The 23,805-nt window shown below is 37.3% G+C and overlaps 1 protein-coding gene across 4 annotated transcripts in view; it reads left to right on the top strand.

Moving 5' to 3' along the window:
• Positions 1-23,805, top strand: part of RSPO1 (R-spondin 1) — a 1,604,559-nt gene that overhangs the window by 1,548,411 nt on the left and 32,343 nt on the right. For all 4 annotated transcript variants that reach the window (XM_044083734.1, XM_044083743.1, XM_044083751.1 and 1 more), the window contains one exon: positions 9,931-10,119. In XM_044083734.1, the coding sequence (XP_043939669.1) occupies positions 9,931-10,119 (189 nt within the window). The remainder of the gene's footprint in view (positions 1-9,930; positions 10,120-23,805) is intronic.

The raw sequence follows: 23,805 nt of genomic DNA, 5'->3' as shown, positions 1-23,805 counted from the left end.
CCAGTTAGTAGTTCAGCATTATTAAAGGAAGGGATAGGATTTGGGAAGGGAGTGATGGATAAGTGATTTGAGTAAATTAGTGCTACACCACAACCTCTTTTACTTAGGCAGTCAGATCGGAGAGATTGAAATCCAGGGGGAAGGAATTCTGGGTTGGTTATGTGTGGTTTTAACCAGGTTTCAGAGATGGCTGCTATGTCAGGAGAATTATGGTTGAAAGAGAGTAATTTTATTACCTAAGCTTTGGGCGTTGATGGTGAAGAATTTGACATGTTTACTGATTGGTTTGTTGTTGCAGCTAAGGTTTTTTGTTTGAGAAGTGTTTGGTCTAGGGTTAGGATGAATGTTGCCTGTTAAGCAGAGGTAAGAAAGAAGGTGAATAAGTTTGTTAGGATTGTGTTTGGTTGGTAATGGATGGGTTTAGGTTTGCAGAATTTAGTAGGGATTTGGAAGAGTTTTAATATTAATAGAAAGGTAGGGTGAAAGGGAGTTAAAGAGGCGGAGATGTTGTGGAAGTGACTTGTAGGGTAGGGGTGTGGAGGGAGAGGTGGAGGGTGTAGGTGGAGGTTGGCATAAGAGGTGGCATGGTACAGAGGAAGTAGAATGAGGAGTAGGAGTAATGTAGGGGTAAGGATTGTACTAGGAAAAGAGAGCATCATAGATGTAGTTTGATTTGAAGTGAAAGGATATGTAAGTTAGAGAGAGTTAGGTAAGGCTGGTGGGTGGGGAGGAGGAGTACTGAATAAGGTGTGGTTGGTGGAGGGGGTTAGTGGTGTAGTTTTAGGGGAATGGGAGGAGTAATGTGAGGGGATTGGGTGATGTAAGAGGAAGGGAGTATGGGATGACAATAAATGTAGGAGCACTGGGGCAGGTGGGAAATGGGGGCAGGGTAGGGGAGCGGAGTGAGCCTGCAGGGCGAACGGAGTGGGACAGAGCAACAGGGCAGAAGAGTCCAGCTGAAAAAGTATCAGCTACTGCAGGTTAGAGCTGAGGTAAGTAGGTAAAAGTACAGTAAGAATGGGTGGAAATAAATAGAGTTTGAGCAACACAATGGAAAAGAAAAATATAAGGTAGGGAAAGTAGAGTAAAGTTGGGGGGGTTGGCTTTAGAAGTATTTAGAGGTAAAGTTGGATTAAAAAAATTAATAGAATAAGAGCAGGCAAAAGGCTGAATGGTGCTACCATCTAGTGGAGAAAGGAGAAATGGCAGGCTGAGAAGGATATATATATATATATATATATATATATATATATATATATATATATATATATATATATATATATATATATATATATATATATTCAAAGATATATATATATATATATATATATATATATATATATATATATATATATATATATATATATATATATATATATATATATATATATATATATAGACACTGACTTCTTTGTTAAAGTAAGTGGTACCAGAAACAAACTCACTGTAGTGTTCCATAGTACTTGTATGTTTCCTAACAGTTAAAAACTGTTAACAATGGCTTTTATGGCTATCTTTGCTGGAGGTGGTGATATTTAGTTTATGCTTGATTATGTGGGTTTTTTCTTATGTCTAGCTTCTCTGTTGATCTTTTTAGGTTTGTTTATAGAATGAATGTATTTAAATATATTCTTTAGTATCAGAAGATTTGTTTTGTAGTTTGTTGACACTATGGTTCCACTATAGGGTCTTGTTCTTAAAATTGCCATAATATTTATGATGACATTGTTGTGATATGATTTAATCACAGAAGGGAAGAGACCCCTGATGTGGAAGCGATTGATGCTATATTAGTGAGAACAATGTGAACATTTGCTGTTTGTGGTGTATGCTTAATGAACAGATAGTTAAATCACCTAAGATGACTGTGTTTGGTTCACTAGTTAAGGTCTCTGTTTGGTTTAGGTAGGTGTCATGGCTAGTGTGAAACATAGAAAAAGTTCTGTAGATAGCAAGTATATAGTAACTGAATATGCTAATTGGCACAGGGATATTCAAGAATACCAGGTCATTTGTATGCTGATTTTGCCATGAAGTAATGGGATAGTCTATTTGAAAACAACAACAAACACTAATAGCAAAGCAGCTTCAGATTTTTAAGTAGGTAAGGTGCATTTTTTTTTCTTTATTTGTTTTCCTACCTTTACTACAATGTCTGCTTAGGACTATGTCAAAAATACTTTTGAGGAATATTCTGCTTCCATATTTAAAGAAAGTACCAGGCTGTCACGACCTGTTTTTTTTTCATACGGCCACCTCTATTTAGATAACAATGAGATTAAAACAATGGTTGTCTCTAAAACACTGTGAACATATATATATTTAAAAGCAATGTATTGTACTTAGTGGTCCAACATTAAGGATCAGAAATAAGGAGCATGGCATCTCACTGGTAAAATCTCTGCACTTAGAGCTCAGAGGTTCAAGCTTGACTTCTGGCCACCACCTGTGTGGAATTTGTATGTTCTGACCATATCTGCATGGGTTTTTCCTGTAATTTATTGGCTTCACTTGCAAAAATGTACTGACTGATTGTAAGTACAATTTAGTGTAACCAAACAAACACATACACACAACACACACACACACACATATATATATATATATATATATATATATATATATATATATATATATATGTTCCAAAGCTTTCAAGCAGATAACACTTTGGGGCTTCTCACAAATAGTGAGTTTTTATTGGATTAAAAATGGGCTGGCTTTGCTATAATATAATCTGTAAATAAAACAGGATGCTTACGGGTCAGTCCTTTAGCCATTTTAGAAGTAGGACATCACAGAGGTGCACAATGTCTCTCTCTCTGTGCTGAAAGAGCACTTTCCAAGTGACAGGAAGGAAAGGAAGTGGAACTGAATAAATTCAGGTTTGTGAATCGAGATGCAAAAAAAGTTAAGTTGTCCCTGATTTTGCAGAACAATCCTGATGTCTTCTCATATGCTTGCCCTGACCCTCAAACAGTTTTTGACTTGCTGGTAAACCAGAAGTACAGAGACACATTGTAAGCCTGCATGTGTTTTGGAAACCACATTACAAGATGCATTTTCTTTGACGTTGTCTTTTAGTTTTCCACTGTTCACAACACTAAGCAAACAGACTTGACATAGCAGCTGGCAGGACAGGACACCTTGCACTTTCCTGTTCTGTACCAATGCTTTCGTTGATGTGTCAAAACCCAGACTAACAAGTTCAAAGCAAGCAGCAACTTCTGGCATAAAACAGTTGGCTGAAATTCTGGTTATATGGTTACATATGATGAAATATTTAAAATCTCCAGTCACTGTCTAGTGTCCACTGTCCAGACATATCCATTAGTAAGTATGTGTAGGCTTTCCTCTTTCTCTGACTTTGTTGATAACAAAATTGATAGAGATCTGCACATATAACAAGTGTTTTTTTGTGATTTGCCATAGGTGTACAACCGTTTTAAAAAATATTTAAGGCTTATTTTGGTCCTGTGTTTGTCCCACTGAATCACTTATGTATTAAGAACTTGTTGGTTTTCAGCTTATTTTGTTCTTCTTTCTTATATCACATATGCTTATTTACCTTGTAGCACATGTTTTGTATGACTAGTATCTTTAATTGAAGTTTAATATTTTGAAACTGAAATTTTAATGTGCTGTTTGTTTTATGTGGAGCTTTTCTCCCCGGGCCTCTACTGAAAATGGACATATATCCAGTTAAGACTAACCCGGTCAACAAATGTAAAATAAAAGAAATAAATTATTGTAAAGAAGGCTAATTTAGCTGTAAGTTTATTCATACTATGATGCCTTGTTTTATACCTGTGAACTCTTTTCGATTTTTATGTATAGTTGGTGTACAGCATTTGGAGGATACAACATTTACACCTTTTTATGGATGTTTGATATTTTAGCTGCATTTTCTTTTGTTGGAAGAGAAGTTTACTGCTGCTCATGTCAAGTCTGCTTAAAATGTGCAACTGTTTTGTTTAGCAAATGGGCTGTGGTATAGAGTTTTAAAGCAGTGTTAGTAGCACAACAGATAGCATACTTGCGTCTTGACGCAGAAGGCTGTAGGTACTACTCCCAAAGCATATACATTTGTATTTTAATGTGCTGCAGTCCTGAATATATCTTCCTTTGGATAGAGATGCCTATTAACCATGAACCTGTTTTACAGTTTGCCATCCATTCCCTATTTCAACATAACAACTTACATTTTTTAATGTAACATATGTAATTTCTTCTTCAAGGGAAGCAGGCACTGAATTTGTTGATGAAAACACTGAAATAAAAAGTTGTTTTCTAGCAGCAACCTCTTGATTAGATTCATATTTCTTTAATGTGGAATTATTCAGATGCCTTTTACTTCTGCAGAGATTGTGCATATTGATTGATATTGGTGGATTGAAATGACAGAAGTTTGAGTGGCCTTTTATGGTTGAAATGTTCTGAATTGGCCACCTTTGTTATTAGTGGTTCATATGTTTTGTTTCATTGTTTACTGGAAAAATGTTCAAAACTATACATTTAAAATGGGGTCTAACAAGTGCAGCTGTATTATACAAGGGATATAATTTAATTAATATATTTTATAATTGAATAAATCAGGAAGGTGAATCAAAGATCTTTTGCATGGTCTTAAATGTGGGCAAGAGGCCTATGATTTGAAAACAGCCCAAAGGTAAACTTAAGCCGTCACTGGCCAAATGCATTTTCTTTGAATGTGGGTTTCAGTGCTGTTTCAGTGAATGAGTTTCAAAGGCAGTTTTAATGCTAAGTCTGTTTTCACTGTAAGACTGTATTGCTTTGTTTAGCAAATGTCTATCAGTGTTTATGCTATATCATTTGAAATAATAGTTGTAAATTAAATCCAAATATCTGTAGTCATTGTAGAAGTAAAGCATAAAACAGTAAGCACACAGAGGTTTTAACACTGGAGGCATTGTGTTTTGGGGACTGTTGATGGTTTTCTTTTATTAACATAATACTCTTGGAGGGTCAATCAGATACTGTTCATCAACATGTTTTGGGGGTGTTGATGACTTTCTTTTTTTTAATATAATATCCTGGCAGGAGTCAAAGAGATACTAGGTATGCAGTGTGTTCTGGAGAGCCGTTTGTGGATGAAATCTGTTTTTTTAACCTAATATTTTTTGCAGGGTTAGTCAAGATAAATTAGGATGGCTTATCAATGTTTTGTTGTTGAAAGAAACTCTACTTTTGCATGAGTAAAGTGTGTATGGGTGAACTGAAGTAAGATCACATGCAAGTTCTTGGCTATATGATGTGAAAGAAATACAGTAATGTAACCGTAGTCTTTTATTTTCATTATTTTAATCCTTGTAGGCTCAAAATAGATTCTCTGAGTGGGCAGTTGGGATGGGGCAATGCTTATGTGCAAATGGAATGACTGCAGTTCTTATTTATTCATTTATTTATTTATTTGCATTTGTTTACTGGGATGGTCCACTGGGCCAAAAAGTGCTCATTTTCAATGGAGGCCCGGGGAGAAAAGCTCCACAATGATTTATACAAACAACAAGAAATATATCAAGTACAACAAGAGATGCCAATAAAATAGGTTATTAACACAGTAAACGTAGACAATGAGGCAATACAGTCATAAATAAGACTCCTTACTGATATGATACTACCAGTATAAGCAATAGTAGCAAAGTAGGATTATTAGTGAGGAATTAGGAAGGACTAAGGAGGTAGGTAGGATGGATAAGGAGTGAAGTGGAGGTGGTAGTGGGAGAAAGAAAAAGTCAGGTTATGGAGTGAGAGGAACTGGCACATGAGTATAGCCACTGTGAAGACAGGTGTTTTAAGGATTTTTTTGAAGAGAGATGTGCTGCTGGTGGTTCTTAGGGTTTGTGGGCGGGTGTTCCATAATTTAGCAGTGGAGAAGGAGTTCTAGCTTGCTTTGCAAGACTAATGAGCATTTGAGTGAAGTAGGATCAGCCATAAGCTCTGAACTGGGTGTTGTTTATGTGAAAAAAAAGAATACTTACCTTAATGACAGTATTGTCTTTTTTGTTGTTGTTTTTAGCCTTGCAAGATCAAATCAGATACTATGGGTGGGGTAGGGACTGGGAATTGGAGCTGGGTGTGAATTAAACAAATTTCTCTGCTCTTTATTGTTGCAGTTATATCTTTGCAAAACTGTAATACTTTTTTGTCTGTATTTTAAGATGAGTGCAAAATTTAACGAGTTAATGAGTTTTTCTGTAACATAGCTTCATCCCTTTCTAGTCGGCCACACACCTTTCTAGCTGACCACGCCCATTCAGCTGTATCCTACAGCCCCCCCTTTGATCTAATGTCACCAGCCGCCACTGCTTAGAATAAATAAATTAATTTAATCTACATATTATTTATTGGCAGCCACTTTGTTTCAGTTGAAAAGAAAAAGGCATTGTTTTAAGTAGTTAATTAATTGGCAACAAACAATATAATAAGTAGTTATTTAATTGACAACAAACTGTATGATACAAGGGTACCCCTTATCATTAGGATTTCTGATATTTAGTCAATAGTGTGTGTGTGTGTGTGTGTGTGTGTGTGTGTGTGTGTGTGTGTGTGTGTGTGTGTGTGTGTGTGTGTGTGTGTGTGTGTGTGTGTGTGTGTGTGTGTGTGTGTGTGTGTGCGCATGTGTGTGTGTGCGTACATGTGTGTGTGTGCGTGTGTTGCTGTGTGCACGCGTCCAGCTGCCTTGTGCTATAAATTGTCAGATTATACACATTTCTGTTAGTTACACAAAATAGATCACTACTGAACACATTTTTTGTGAAAAATCCACATAATTCCCAGAATCTATTGCTATAAAGATAAAGGCATCTTTTTTATACTGCATTATAATACAAAGTATACTTCTTATATACTGAAGTGGGCACAGAAAATTGGGTCGGGGAGCTGTTAAACTGCTTCCTCTAATCTAGGGTTTGATTCCCTCAGCCTCCATTTGTATACTGTGTGAATCTGAGCATGCCACTTAACTAGATTGTGCTCCAGAGCAACTGAGAAATTGGGCTAGGTTTCTTATTGGTCTCCTGGATTGCATGCCTGCTAACTACATATGAACCTAAGTGAACAAAGAAGAGCATGAGTATGAAATGACATGATGCAGGTAATGTCAGAGTTGCATGCTTGTCCTGTGCAGGGAGAAGTGTCCTTGTTGCTGGTGACATGAGAAAAGAGGCAGCAGCTGGAAACTGCCTAACCTAATTCAAGTGTAACTTGGACAATTGGATGGGGAGCTGGAAATTCATCCCTGGTGTGGTGTCTCCGAGACCCCTGCTTGTAAATGTTTCATCTCCCAACCCCCTGCTTACACTTACCAAAGGTACCAGAAATTGTCAGAGATTTGGGATGCATGGCTAGGCTTAAAAAGGCCCTTGTGGTCATTAGCCTAGGAAATACCTATGAACCTATGAACTTTGTTATGAAGCAACTATTAAGGTTGCATGAAAGACAGAAGCATGGACAGCCACAAGACTGCAAAATCAATGTAATCCAGCTGTGTGCTTTCATATTTCCCCTTAACATTACATAATAACGTTAAGACTGTGTCCCATACCTACATATCTCCTATCAGCCTGTAGAATATGGAAAATACTGAGTATCTTAAAGACAATACTTTGCAGTTTTCAAAGTAATTAAATGCACTCTTCATGATTTAAGGAATGTAGCTCTCTGACATTTGAAGTTATTAACCTCACTACTATGCACATATAGCAATTTTTGCTGCTATGTTTGTTGTCATATTCATTTTAAGTATTTCATTATAGTGATACTTTAACTTGCATAATAAGGTCATACAAAATGGTCACTTAGGTCCTGTCTACTATGAAGTGTTATGATTATGTTCTGATATTCAGAAAAAACTAAGCTTGTTGAATACCTTTCTGATATGAAAACGGTGCTTAACAAGCTTTTTGTAAGAACCCCTAATCACTGCTAAGATTGGACCTCATACTAGAGGTGAACACAGACACTGCTGGTCAGCAAAGCACAGTGACAGATGGAAAAACAGCTATTAAAAGCTGTAAGAATTCCACTCTGCCACATTTATAAAGATAAGATGTGGCAGAACAAAGTGTACAATATTATGTGTCCGAGATGTGGCTTTTAAAATGCTTTGTTTTTCAGATGGATACTTTGTTTCTATCTACCAGCTATATGATAGCACTGATGTGCTCTTTTTACTTTCAAAGGCTTTGGAAGAAGGTAAAACACTTCCCCTCCGAAGCTCCACGTACTACAATGAATTATGAACAGGTCATGACCCTTTACTATGTATTTTCAAAATGGATTCCAAGATTCACCTCACAAGATTTACTATGAATTTTCTGGCATCTATGTTTCAAACACATAATAAGTTGGTTATGATCAAAGACCCGACCGTAATCCTTTATGTGGAGCAGAATCAATAAAGTGTAGTGTCATTCTATATTGCTCAACCTATAAGGAAGGATGTGGCATCTAAGTTCAGGGCAGTCATCATGCCACTGTATTCGGCCCTCATCACATACCTGTCAACCTCTTAATGCAAGAAATCTGGATAAAGCCTAGATGAATGGGGGGAAGAAGCCCAGAAATAGGGACAGATTTTAAATAGGTTTGTAGGTTCATAGTATGTTACTAGGCTATTGAACTGAGGGTCTTTACAAACCTAGCTGTTAAATCCCATAATAGTACTAGATAACAGATATCATCTATGCCCAAGGTTTTTATAGAAAGGAGTACCCATGTCCAAGAGAGAATCTGGGGTAATCCCCAGCAGAAATTTAATTTTAATTAAATTTAAATATTGATCTTATAAACTTAGAAAGTTGCTAGAATAGCAGTATTTGTTTTAGTATGCATTTTTTGACTGATATGATGTCTAAAACTCAAATGTATGTCAGCATTTAGTGACATCAGTCCTCAGTGATTTGCCAGAAAACAAAAAAAAAAAATTATCAGAAAGGAGGAAAAATATGAAGGAAAAATCTGGACAGTGGAGACGTGTGCCTCATCAAGCCCATCAGTGAATGTAAAGCCCCCTTCAGTATGTACTTGACCAGGCACATAAACAACTGGAACTCTCACAAAGGTTCTCCAAAAAGAATACAAGGCAGAAATACAATGTTCTATGTAGATCACCTCAAAGCCATATCTCTGTGCTCTTTTTACTGCAGACAACTAATAGGTGATCTATGCACGGCATGCAAGGCATCCTTGGACTACGCTCTGATGCATCTTTTGCAAATCTGCAGAATAAACTGCATTACAACTATGAGATTTAAGGACCTAAACTTTGCTTTCAATGTAAATAGGGAAAGGTATGTATCTCAGAGAATTCCCATTCTCTGGAATAGACTTCTCGTCTATGTGAATCAGAGCCCTTCCCTAACCTGAACCAGTGGATGGGAAACTGAAACTTTACCTCATATCTGGTACCTGTGTCTCTGATGGACAGAGGCAACCATTAGATCAAGCCTAGCTAACATGCACACTTTGAAATAACCTCTAAGCACAATAACACATTTGCATCGCATGGCCAGACTAATAACAGTCTTAGTAGTCATTAACCTAGTATCACCTATGAAACTATAATGTTAAAGGTTGCACTGACTTCATGTTACTGCATGGAGTTCTATGTTATCCTTGTGTGAAAGCCATCATGCATTTATGAGAACAATACTGTTGAAAGATAAGCTCTCAAACTTTAAAGTATACATGCAGTTTTGTCGATATGTGAGTTCGCCGTCTCCCCATGTTGGTTTTGTAATATCACATTTGACATTTTTGTATATGTTACTGTATTTGATCATAGAATGTGCTGACTTGTTATACTGTATGCTTAAGAAATGTCATATAGTTATAAATATGTTGTTACGTAATTATATTAAGACTATATAAATAAGAGAAACCTGAAAGATTTTCTTTGCCTATTTGTAGCACAATGTGAAATGAGTGAGTGGGGACCTTGGAGCCCATGTTCAAAGAGGAAGAAGCAATGTGGATTCAAGAAAGGCACTGAAGAAAGAACAAGAACAGTTTTACAAGCACCTTCAGGGGACATGTCACTATGTCCCCCAACAACAGAAAGCAGGAAATGCACAGTACAAAAGAAACCTTGCTCAAAAGGTAGGTGCACTGTAAATTGCCGATCTAATTTACTCTGAATATTGGCACAAAAGTGCTTTGATCTATCTTGACAGATTGCTTTTTCATTACATATGAGCCCTTGAATAGACTAATAGGTACAGCAGGGAGACCTGCATATGTCTGGACTTCAGGGCCAAAGTCTTTTTCAGTATCCTGTTATCACTTGTCGTTACTCTCCTGTTTCTGTTAGCCAGTAAAACAACACAGCTCAGAGTAGAAATATGTGATGTCTGCAGCTATTCACCTGGAATTTTGGTGTAAATACTGCAGTAATATGACATTTGCCATTGGCACCACAGATAAAATATCCTGGTAGTATGACAGCATTAAGAAAGATTACCTGAAATAAAGATTGTTTGTGATCAAATGTGATTTGTACATGGGGTGAGGGTCAGGAGAAGTGATAGAAAATGTAACAGTTACCCAGCAACACAGAAAAACAGGCCTTACTTCAGCAGGATAAACCCTGTACCAGTGAATCATGAGGAAAAATGTGTGGGTGGTTTATCAGAATTACAAACCCCTTTTGATTTATCAATTATCATTGTGGTAGTTTGTTTTATAGGGAGCTGAGTAGCATTATGACAGTCTTTGTGCTGCAGAGCAAACTAGCAGTAAAGGACTGGCACACGTCCACACATAACAGCCACAGCTTTTATTATTTTCTCTTGTTTTAAGTGTAGCTGTCAGTTGTAAAAGGGCAATAGCAGGATGATTATTATTCACTGAGTTCATTGTGGTTTGGGCATCATGAAAGAGTAGGAATACTCTGCAATTGCGGCAATCCAAAAGTTAGACTTTGAGAAGACAATTTAATTAGTAAAATTATCATTATAATTTTTCATTGTTCTGTTGCATGTTGTAGCAGAGCTATCTTCTTTATTTGTTGGTGTCATTCTCAGAGTCTGTAAATTTGGTATTGCCTAACCAAATGCTGAGGTTAGGTTACTATTCCTGAATCTTGAATTGTTTCACTGTTTTTTCATTGGCTGTACGTCACCAAGGCAATAATGGAAGAAGTGAGAGGAGTAATGAAGCTATTTGTTATAAAGGTGCTGTGTAAAAAGCTACACAGCTGCAATTGTGGCAGCAAAACAGGATCCCAAAGTACCAAAATGCAAGAGCATCTCTCCAGCAGGTCCTATTTACATCACAGGCAAGGTTTAAATCTTTAGAATCGGTAATTCTAATGCTATTTGTTTTGCGGATATGCAGGAGGTCCATCAGATTGAGTTCTGACAATGCTATTATTACAGGCATAGATCTCCCCTAAAAAGCCTGTAGGATGGGTTTACTTCACATGGCTGAAATTTCATTTGACTGAATTTCATTTGACTGCCAGGGGCTGCTCATGCTATAGGACTGCAGGACTGCACCCCCCAGCTGTGGAAAAGAAAAAAAAAAAACAAATCGTCGAGTCATGGAACATTTCCTATCTGGTGGTGGATAGGGAATACCTCAGGCTTGAACCCTCTACCTTGGGTGCAGGTAGCAAGAGCCTGAATTCCCTAGCCACCACCCTCTGTGAAAACTTTGCAGATTTTTGCCTCATATTTATGTTCTGTTCTGTTCCTCATAAAATCTGTGGATTTTTAACTCAGTACATAGTTGATGGTGCAGTGGTAGCATTGTTGCCTCACAGCTAGAGGTTCTCTGGTTTGATTCTTGGCTGGGGTGCTTTCTGTGTGGAGTCTGCATGTCCTCCCTCTGTTTGTGTGCGTTTCCTCTGGGTCTGGTGTACTCCCATGTTACAAAGGCATGTGTCTGGAGTGTTTCTGCCTCTGCTGAAAATTGGCTTTTGTTCCAAGCCAGACTTTCCTGGTTAACAAATGTTAAATAAATAAAAATAGCAGCCATTTGAATTTAGACTTCATGCTCTTCAGAAAGTACATGGTACCACAAAACCTTTTATTCTAGCAATTTTCTAAGTTTATAAGATGAATATCTGAAATTTGTCTCTATTTTTGGGACTGTATTCCCCCATTATTGGCTTTGTCCAGTTCTTTTGTGCTAAGGTTGAGAGCTATGGTGAAAACTGAATTCAGTGAATATGTTTGGGGGCTGTATTCCCCCATTACTGGCTTTGCCCAGGTGTTTTGTGCTAAGAGGTTGACAGCTATGGTAGGAACTGAGTTCACTGAATATGTTTGGGGGCTGTATTCCCCCATTATTGACTTTGTCCAGGTGTTTTGTGCTAAGAGGTTGACAACTGTGGTGAGAACTGAATTCACTAAATGGTAACCATTTAAGTTTCAGTCTTCCTCTCTTTTATAAAACAGCTGATTTGCCATAGTGGTATGTTGTTCTGACTATTTTGCACAGGGTCCTGGGTTCAAGACTTGGCAGTGAATTGTATAGTAGTAACACAGCATTTTATTCTAGCAACTTTCCAAGATTATACAAGCAATGTTTAAAATATGTCCCTGGTTTTTGGGCTTTTGCCCCCAAAAACATTTTGGCTTTTTACAGATTTCTGGTGCTGCAAAGTTGAGGGATACAGCCGAGTGTCTAGTAGATTTTACAAGGAGCGGAGAGCTGCATGGGAAGAGAGGTTAAGTGCTGCTTATGCTGAGTCTGCTTATGATGTTAATAGCACAACAGGTAGCGTATTTGCTTTTGATGCAGAAGGTTGTGGGTTCTACTCCCACAGTATATAGATGCATTGCTGATACTGTGTTGTAAAGGGGTGGATACTGAACTCCTTTTTTGGCGAAGATACCTAGCAACTATGAATCTGTTATCAGTTTGCCATCCATTCTCTATTGCAATATTACTAGCTTATCATTTTAATGTAACATAGGCAATTTATTCCTCAAGGGCAACAGGCACTTTATTCATAGATGAAACAATGAAATGTAAAGTTGTTTGCTAGCAGCAGCCTCTTCATTAGTTTCAGATCTCTTTAATGTGGAATTATTTAGATGACATTTACTTCTTCAGAGATTGTGCATATTTACGAATACAGGTGGATTGTTGAAGTCTGAGTAGACTTTTATGATGGAAATGTTCTAAATTGGGCAGTTTTGTCATTATTGGCACATGCATTTTGTTTCATTGTTTACTGGAAAAATGTTCAAAACAATAAATTTAAAATGCCCTCTAACAACTGTACTATATTATACAAGGAATATTATTTAATACAATCAGGAAGGTGTATCAAAGAACACATGTATGTTTCGTGTGCAAGGGGCCTATGATTTGAAAAGTTAATCTTCATCTGCCACTGGCAAAATGTATTTTCTTTGAATGTGGGTTTCAATGCTGTTTCAATGAATGTGAGTTTCAAGGGCAGAGAAGTTTTAATGCTAAGTCTATTTTCATTGTGAAACTGCATTGCTTTGTTTAGCAGGTCTATTAGTGTTTGTGCTGTAAATGCAAAATAAAACTTTCAAATTAAATCCAAATCATCACAGAAGTTAAGCAGTATGCACATTACAGTGTTTATGGTAAATGGGGCGAAATAGCCAAGTAATGGAACATTGGAATGGCTGCAGGGGGGAGGCTCCATTTGACCATTATTTTGTGAGGGGGGGCTGCAAACTCAAAGACAGCCTTGGCTGAACTATACCTTTCAACTGTCCAGATTTTTTCCAGAATGAATAGATTTTTGCTTCTTATTTTTGGTTTGTTTGTCATAAAATTTGTGGTTTACTGGCAAATCATTTAGGAATGATGTCACTAAATAATGGCAGACATTGAGTTTTAGACTTCATAACCTTCAAAAAATGCATGCTAAAGCAAGACCTGTTATTCTATCAACTAAGTTTATACAAGAGACATTTTTAGTACTGTTTGTATGTTCCCCCAATATATTTGGTCTTGTCCAGATTTCCTGCATTAAGAGGTTGAGAGGTAGATGCAAATGAATCACTTTATAAAATTAGCAATATCTAAACCTCTCAACTGTCCCCGATTTTGCCTAAAAAAAAATGTTGCTCTCCACTTAATAATCCCTCCACAAAATAGCAATTATGGAAGAAAACGTGGAGGATTTACAATTATAAATAACTGTAGTGATCAGAGTTATAGATTACTTTTATTTCATAAAACAATGTAGATTCTATTATTTTGTCAGCTGTTCAAGTTAACAGTGCTAATATTAAAAAAGTGTCCCTTTGACAGGTTCCCAGCTGTATTGTGTGGCAATTTTATAATTTTGCATCACATTTTTGGTCTGCTTATCATAAAAGTGTGGTTTTCTGGCAAATGAGTGGCAAATCATTAAATATTGTAGTTAGAAAATAATAAGACATTTGGGTTTCAGATTTCATACCCTTCAGAAAATTCATACTAATGCAAGACCTACTACTATTCTGTTATCTTTCTAAGTTTATAAGAGCAGTATTTAAAAATTGTCCTTATTTTTGGGCCTTTGTCCTACTTCTATGTATGGCTTTGTCTAGATTTCTTGCTCTGAGGTGAGAGGTATGACAAATGTGTCAAAGCCATCACCGTCAGCCAGAGACATTTTAAATTGTGACATACTTGTTGCATCCCACTCCCCCATGTAGTGACTCTGGATGTGTCCAAGCAAGGCAAGGAGCAGTTATGCAGTGTAAATGTGCAAAGTATACTCACATACAAGGTAGACACAGGTATTACAATGGCTTTTCATCTGTCCTTGATTTTGCAAAATGTTCTGGTTTTCTGTTATATTTTTATACTGTTGATTTATGCTTCTTATTATTCAGAAAATGCATGATGTCACAGTACCCTGTTGCTCTGTGTTTAAGTAGCAATGCTTTAATGACCATCAGGTAAGCTTGTCTGAGTTTGTAAGATGCAAGTAAGCTTTAATAACCATACTGTTAAAGAATTACCAACATTGAAAAAGCCTTTTTGTTGTTGCCATACAGAGAATATTTACATAACTAGATAACGTATAAGCTATAGGTATTGAAATCCATATGACAGTATTTGTAATAAAGGACAGGATTACAGAATTTTCAGAAACTCATTACATTTCTTGGAGACTAGTAGTCATCTTTGCAGGCTTTATCCATAAACTAAACAGAATGCCAGTCAATCACGTGTGGTCCATTACCTGTGCAGTAATCCTTTAAGCAATTTATCTTGAGCTTGTTGTTTGCTGTTCATTTTTTTTTACTTTCATCATGTTTTTCCCATGAAATGAGTTGTTGTCAGGCAGCAGGTCTTTTTTTGGATAAGAAACATTTTTACAAGTGGGGGTATCACAGATATTGCTACTTTCAGCATGTTACGTGACACTTTTATAAAGCTAAATATAAATTATAATTAGAACTGCAGTGCAAGGAGAAGTGGCTTGAGTTAAGTGCTGCTTGTTTTTTTTTATACTTGATTTTGACTGGCATTCCAGTAATATATTTAAAAAGTAATTTATTTTTTCATACCTCACAACCTTTTTCTTTCCATCTAGTTATTAAATAAGCTGTCATATAGCCAATCCATTGAAATATTTTATTCTTCTACACTTCATTTTGTCTTGATTGGACTGTCGTAATGACGGCTTGGCACCCAGGGCAGCATATTTAATTAAAGTTCTAGTTGTTGTGGTTTTGAGCATAGCTCTGCCCCTTTGTAGTTGGTCACACCTCCTTCCCATTGGCCCCAACCATTCAGCTGTCTCCTGCAGCCCCCCTTTGATATGAAGCCACCAACTGTCACTGACTGAGACCATAGTACTGAATTTTCAAAATACTAAAAACTCATTTGACTGAATCTCATTATGCTGAATTGTAAGCCATAAACATGATGTGGGTTTCCCTTCTCCTGTGACTTGCTTGTGATAAAAGGAATTACTGTAACTTAGAGTGTTGATTGTCAGAATACTGATAATCATGTAGAAAGTAGTGTTGTAGTCTTTCTAAATGTGGGTATATCTGTTTACATTTTTATGGGAAGTATCTCAAGTAATATGGTAGATATTTTGTGCATTCCCAGTATTAGTGTCAATGTGTTACTGTAAGGTAAGTAAAAGGTATATGCCCTTTTCCCCACTGTAGTGCAATCCTGGAGTTAGTATATATAGTTAGGGGGGTGCGGGGAGCACAGCCTCCCCACATTGGGGGGTGTGGGGAGAATAACCCCCTGCCTAGTTTGGTTTTATATCATCCAGTTTCTGTTAAGAGGGTAGTTTTTAAGTTCTTGAAAGAGTTAGTCATTGGTGTTGCAAGTGTGCATGTCTATGGTTTACAAGTTAGCATTTTAAAATTTAGCATTGTAAAGTTTCAGTATAATGAGTTTCAGTCAAATGAATTTTCAGTATTTTGAAAATTAGGTATTTTGGTCTTGGTCAAATGAAAGTCATCAAATGAAATTTCAGCCATATGAAGTAGACCCCTGTAGGAGACAGAATACAGGGATAATACCTTGAGATGGTATTCATAGCACATTTTACCTACACCCTGTATTCTTTTAGTGAGGAGCCTCTGGGGACATTATAATTGTTGGATATGCCTGGTTAGGTACATAACAAGGGGAGCATTGTATTCAGTGACAGGTCTGATGAATGCCAAATACAGTGGTCAATGACTTCCTTGGACCTAGAAGCTAAACTTTTATTTATTAGCTGCACAACATAGAATGATTTCCTCACTACTATAGGCATGTGATGATCAAAGGCTAGGTTACTGTCTGTGTGTGTTCCCAAGTCCATAACTACTGGGTCAAGTCTTAGAGGTGTGTTGTCAGTATGATAGTTACCAGGGGTGGATCGCTTCCCTAGGGATACTATTTTGCATTTCTTGACATTTAGCTTTGGTCAATTGCTCTGACACCAGCTATTTGTCTGTGTCAGCCCCTTTCTGGAGAACATTTGTCTCATCTCTCTTTCTTGATATATCTAAGGCCTTTGCTACAGTATCCCACCAAAAGCTACTAAATGAGCTTTCTTCCTTAAACCTAACCCAGCCTGCCCTACTCTGGTTTCTCAGCTTCTTAACTTAGCACCAACAAGCAGTTAAATGGCAAAATGAACTCTTCACTTATTACCAGTCTCAGTAGGAGTACCCCACTGCTCAATTCTCGGTCCATTGCTCTTCGCCATATTCACCAACAGGACCAGCACAGCCACCCAGCATGCAACCATCATTCAATATGCAGACGACTCCTCCCTGATATGTTCTGCTCCCTCCCTACCAGAACTCCTACAAACAACCAACAATCTTCCAAGAGATTGAAAAATACCTCTCAGGCTGTCATCTCATATTCAGTCCAAATAAAACAAAGCTTATGCTCTTCACTAATAGAAAGTTCCTGATAACTCTCCCCCTTCACCATCTACTCAGCCAATAAAACTAAAACTGAATGTGTCCAGCACACCAAACTCCTTGGAGTCACAATTGACAACAACCTAAAATTTGACAAACGCCTCAGTCTAACTATCAAAAAGGTCCACATTAAGCTAGTCAAGACATACCTAACCAAGGCCACTAGGCATTCCACAGCTAGGACTCATCTACTCTCTACCATTCTGTATGCCTCACCAATATTCACTAATCTCAGAAAATCAGATTCAAACAAACTGGAGTTCTGCTATAAGAAAATCACAAGATTTGCTACTAACCTCCCTTACAGTTCACATCACTCCACAGCACTTCATAAACTAAATTGGATTGAACTACCCAGTCTCCTATCCCTCAGCCAACTAAGTTTCATTCATTCCATCTTCCACCATACAGACAGCTGTCCATCAATCAAGAGCTTAGTGCAGCCCGATTAAACAACAGGCCATTAAGATCATCCAACAAACTTCTACTCAAAGTAACTAAATCTAATAAATGTTATGACAACTCTCTATTCTCCCGCCAAATATCTAAGTCCTGGAATTCCATGCCTCAGACAATACTAAAGTCTAGCAACACATCCAAATTTAAACTGCTGCTTAAGGAGCACATAACCAAAAACTGGCTCCTTCAGCAATCCAGGCTGATCAATCTGTCCTTCCTTGTTCTTACAACCAAAATATCACTTCCCTTACTAAATTCTAACATCCATGCTATCCCTCCTCTCATGGAATTCCATTTTCTCTCTACCTATTTGAAGCTCACTACTGTTCCTGTCTTTATCTACCTATCTCAAGCTTCCAACAGTTTCATCATATTTCCTCCTTCTTGTAGTTCACCTCAATATTGCCTTAGCTATCACTGTTTAGAACAAGTAACACTACCATAGCAACAACCAGCCATGTCTTGTTAATATACCATACATGTATCTTATAAATATTTACCACAAAATCTATGATATTGATCTACCGATCAGTCATTTCTCTATGATGGCACTTGCTAGTTTATTTGTTAGCTTTCTTTTTTTTACAACTTTGTATTACTTTCTCAATTTTTGTTTATGTATAGACTATTTACTACCTATATTTACCAAAGTTATGTATTCGTGATTGTTATCAATTTCTTGCATTGTTTGTGATGTGTTTTTGTAATGGAGCTTTTCTCCCCAGGCCTCCGCTGAAAAGGGCCACTGGTCCAGTTGGACATCCCTGGTAAACAAATGTAGAATAGATAAGTAAAATAAATAAAATTTGTGCCAATGGGGAATTCAATAACAACTCGTAATTTGTGATCATCTGTAAATTTATTCAGCCAGAGGCCATTGTCATTGGCCTTGACTTCAGAAAAGTTTTCTTCTTCTTCTTCTCCTTCTTCTTCTTCTTTTTCTTTCGGCTGTTTCCGTTAGGCATTGCCACAGCGGATCATCTGTTTCCATTTCTTCCTGTCCTCTGCATCTTGCTCTGTCACTCCAACCACTTGCATGTCCTCTCTCACCACATCCATAAACCTTATCTTAGGCCTTCCTCTTTTCCTTTTACATGGCAGCTTCATCCTTAGCATCCTTTTCCCAATATACTCAACATCCCTACTCAGCACATGTCCAAATCAACACTAACTCACCTCTCTGGTTTTGTCTCCAAACTGTCCAACCTGAGCTGACCCTCTAATATACTGATTCCTAATCCTGTCCACCCTCATCACACACCAGTATAAAATCTTAACATCTTTAACACTGTCACTTCCAGCTCTGACTCCTGCCTTTTTGTCAGTGCCACTGTCCCATATAACATAGCTGGTCTCACTACCCTCTTGTAGACCTTCCCTTTCACTCTTACTGGTACCCGTCTGTCACAAATCACTCCTGACAGTCTTCACCCCTCCACCCTGCCTGTATTCTTTTCTTCACCTCTTTTCCACACTCACCATTATTATTATTTTTTTTATTATACTGAACTGTTGATCCCAAGTATTTAAACTCATCCACCTTCACCAACTCTACTCCCTGCATCCTTATCATTCCTCTATCCTCCCTCTCATTCACACACAACTATTCTGTCTTAGTCCTGCTGACCTTCATTCCTCTTCTCTCTAGAGCATATCTCCACCTCTCCAGGGTCTCCTCAACCTGTTCCATACTCTCACTACAGATCACAATGTCATCTGCAAACATCATAGTCCATGGGGACTCCTGTCTGATCTCATCTGTCAACCTGTCCATCACCACTGCAAATAAGAAAGGACTCAGAGCTGATCCTTGATGTAATCCCACCTCCACCTTAAACGGATCTGTCACTCCCACTGCAGTCCTCACCATTGTCACACTACCCTCGTACAAATCCTGTACCACTCTTATATGCTTCTATGCCATTCCTGACTTCCTCATACAATAATTCCGAAAAGGAGTGGTGCCAAGACTAACCCCTGAGAAATGTGGCTTGTGGTTGGCCTCTTTGAAGAGGTGGACTCTCCAATTCTAACTTCCTAGGCCATGTCGGTGAGCCTGCTGGCTATCTATCGGGTGACGTAAGGGTTTGTACTTAACCTTATGAGTTTGTCAACAATGCCTGAGTAACATACTGTGTCAAATCCCTTGGCCTAGGCATGATAGCCATGTGAACCATTTTACCCTCATCCGTTGCTTTGATGACCTTCTCAAAGAAGTACACCGGATTAAGTAGACATGACTTGCCCTTGCAAAATCAAACTGGGTTGGGTACAGTGTCTGGAGGTTTCCTATGTCATTATTGATAATTTCCATGATAATTCTTTCCATGGCTTTGCATATGAGACTAGTGAGACTTATAGATCTGTAGTTTATAGGGTCTGTAGATGACCCATCTTTATGCAGAGGGATGACTGCTGCAGTTCTCCATTCATGAGGCATGGTAGTGTTTTTATACTGTCTTTGTGATGAAGAGATTTTGATCTGCTGTATAATTTAAGGAGCTTTTTTTTTCTCTTGTTGTAAAGTTTATTTATGTTGGTGGACAATCAGGTTTATTTTTAAACTTCCAGTTGTATTTTGCTTTGGTTGGTACTGTAACTTCTATGCATTTGTCCAAGTGGGTGCAGAACTGCTTGCAAAACCAGCTGTTGTCAACATCTGAGCTGGTGCTTTTAAGTAAATATTGAGATTATATATTGCAGCTGGATGAAGTTTGGAGATTTTGAGGGACATTTCCAGTAAGTTTATGGTGCAACTTAACTGGGAAAGGCGAAATCAAGGGAAAATTACATGGAGAGGTTACATTCATGAGGAACAGGTCTAGTGTTCCACAGAATGTTTGTTAAGTCCAATATCTGCTCAGCATTCCCCATATTGGCAAGTCAGTCTAAGTAGTAGGCAACGTGCAAATTGCCAAATTCACAATTTTTAGCTATGTGCCTGAACTCAACCAAATATATATCAGTAGATTAGTGTAACAATGATTTCTACAGAAAAACAAATGGCAAAAACATGATAAGTTCTTTTTAGGATCACTATACTACATATCTCTCAACTTCACAGATTTTCACAGAATGTCCAGATTCTTGCCTCATATTGTTGGTCTGTTCCTCATAAAATTCATGATTTTCTGAATTTTTGTGCCAAATCCATGAGGATTGAATTCACTAAATAATGACTGGCTCTTAGATTTCAGACTGCATATCTTTCAAAAAATATATGGTAACACAATAACTTTTATTCTAGCACCTTTCTAGGTTTATAAGAGGAATATTTGTAATGTGTCCCTATTTTTTGGGGCTTTCCCCCCATTATTTTTAGCTTTGTCCAAAGTTTTTGTGCAAAGACATTGAGAGATGTATTACTGGAACTTCTTTATAGTAGTTTCTAAGTTGAATTGCCATCCATTAATTAATAAATTTAAATGTGTTAAATATCTTAATCACATCATTACTTGCCAGATGAAGAAAATATGTAACTTACTCTTCTTTACTCTTACTGCTCATCACTGAAGTGATGTTATAAACCCTAAACGTTTACACCCACTGCCTCCAAGGTTTTGCCAAGGTACCTTGAAGAATCAGTGAGGCTCGTAGTAGGTGGAGCCCATGATGAAGTTACAGCACCTGTTATGTGAACGTACCAACACATTTCAAAGAGTCCTATTGGTTTACTGATTCTGTTAATTCTGTAAGTGTCTAGCATTTCACTGGAGCAAAGATGAGTTCTGAAATGTTGAGCATTTTCTGATGCATTTCACTGATTGAGGTGGAATATTCAAATAGAAAAGTTGAGAAAAAGTAAGTCATGCAATTGAGCCACAGAGTTTCTGAGAAACGGCTCTAAGCAAAAATGTTTTTGCTAATTTATTGACTGTAAGAGCTTATTGTCAAGGGGGGTTCTTGAGAAAAGGAAGATGCTCCAGCTGGTCTAATGAACGGGACAGATTTTAGATGTCATTGTAGTTTCTAAATCATGATCCTGTTTGATTTATAATCATCTCATTGGTTATAAATTGCAACTCCAAACCTGCTGAAAAATCAATATTGTGATAACTTAAATGATTATTTTTAGGCAAAATTAGTGTAAGATTACTTTATAGGAACCAGAAGTATGCAAGTAGCCACATAAACACAGAGGAGTTAGTGAGTAAGCGATTGTACCATTTAGTAAGATGGCAGAAACTGCCTAAGTAATAAGTCGCATGATATCCTGTATATATTAGCTTTATGAGAATATCAAAGGCACATTGCACTACACATGGCCCAGTTGGATGAGTGCTCTTACCCAGTCAACAAATATAAATATAGATAAGATAAACTGGTGTAGTACCTCTTATAGAGTAGAAAATCTGCATTCCTTTCCAGTAGATCTTTACTGATTTTTTTTTAAAACTATGGTCCTCATTTCCAAGATCCCAGTCTGGAACATTCTGAGCCTTGTAGTTCCAAAGACACCAGCCCTTGTTTGCAAATCTAGCTGTACTTTAATAGGTCTTCAGGGACTCTGGGTGGGATTCATGATAATGTTGCTCTATGCAAGAGGGATGGTACATAGTAAAATTGTAAAGAAAACCCTGTGTCGTTCATAAAGATTGCTACACAATGAGATATTATGGTAGCAACCACCTTACAAAAAAAGACCTAAATCATCCATCCATCCACAGCCCCTTTTTGCGATTTTTACACATGGAGTTGGGGTATCACTTCAACAGTAACAATCATCTAGAGCCAAGGTTTACACCCCCAGGTGGCTAACCCTACCTTGGCTGTTTTTCCATACCACACACTTGCATGTACACGAACACCTATGGCCAGTTTAACGTGTCCAGTCCACCTACTGCATGTCTTTGGAATGCGGGAGGAAACCATTCCACCCAGAGTAAACCCACATGAACACAGAGAGGACATGCATATGACCTGTGAATTTTAAGAGGGGCACATTAATAATTCACGCATCTTAATGGCTGACAACCTGTGAATGTATGAAGCTTAACCAGACAGTAACATTATTATAAGAAGTAAATGAATGAGGCATGTAGATGTATTGTACAAAGTGTTATGTGAGATAAAACAAAATTGTAATTTTACTTGACATAAAATAATGCAGCATGTTTCAGTGCTGTATTAGACTTAAGATTAGGTTAAAAGCTGCCATCTCTTCTTTCATAAGATTGAACTACAGCTGTGGAGAATCCCATAATTAGGATGAACAGTTATCCTGTTATGTGAGGTAACTAAAAACAAAAAAAAGCTGTGCCACACATTTAAGTATCAAATTAAAAATCATAGAGCTGAGAGAATCACAGCTGAAAAATCAATGAGCGGAGAACAGAAGTAACTATCAGTGGGACCATCAGGGCCAGACAAACTGATTCTACTAAGCAAAATAAATGAAGAATATAGGTGCCTTTAATTAATGGAGGTAAGAGATCAAGCTATTGTGTATATAAGGGAAGCAGGAGAGGTTGACCCCGGACGATTTGACCTCAATGCAATTGTATACACTTTCATGTTTAAATGTGCATTTATTGTCTATAGGAATACTTAGCGGACAGTTTGACCCTGGACGATTCAACCCCGGACTATTTGACCCCAAATAAATTTTAATAATTACTTTTCTGTACTTATTAATTAATGAACACAATAATTAAACTGATAGTCTGTGATTTTAAAATATATTTTATTTTTTGTAATGTTATTTTATCCAGTAGGTGGCAGTAGATACATTTTCTATTTTGTTGGTCTGCCTTTATTGCATGGGATTCTTTTTATACTTGCCCTTATACTTCTTTTAGATTTAATTATGTAACTATTTTTATCTGAAGATTATTCCTGTCACATCTCTTTATATGGTACGTTTATTCTTTTTTGATGTTTTTATGGGAATTGCAAATTTTGCTTACGTTTTCAAAGTCACTACGTGTAAAAGTAATTAGAATATAAATTGGCCTAG

This window comes from Protopterus annectens, chromosome 1.part1 (genome assembly GCF_019279795.1).
Source record: "Protopterus annectens isolate FY-2018-M chromosome 1.part1, PAN1.0, whole genome shotgun sequence".
NCBI classification, from domain to species: domain Eukaryota; kingdom Metazoa; phylum Chordata; order Ceratodontiformes; family Protopteridae; genus Protopterus; species Protopterus annectens.
Note: the sequence above shows the minus strand (reverse complement) of the source record. Positions and strands in the feature narration are given on the sequence as shown.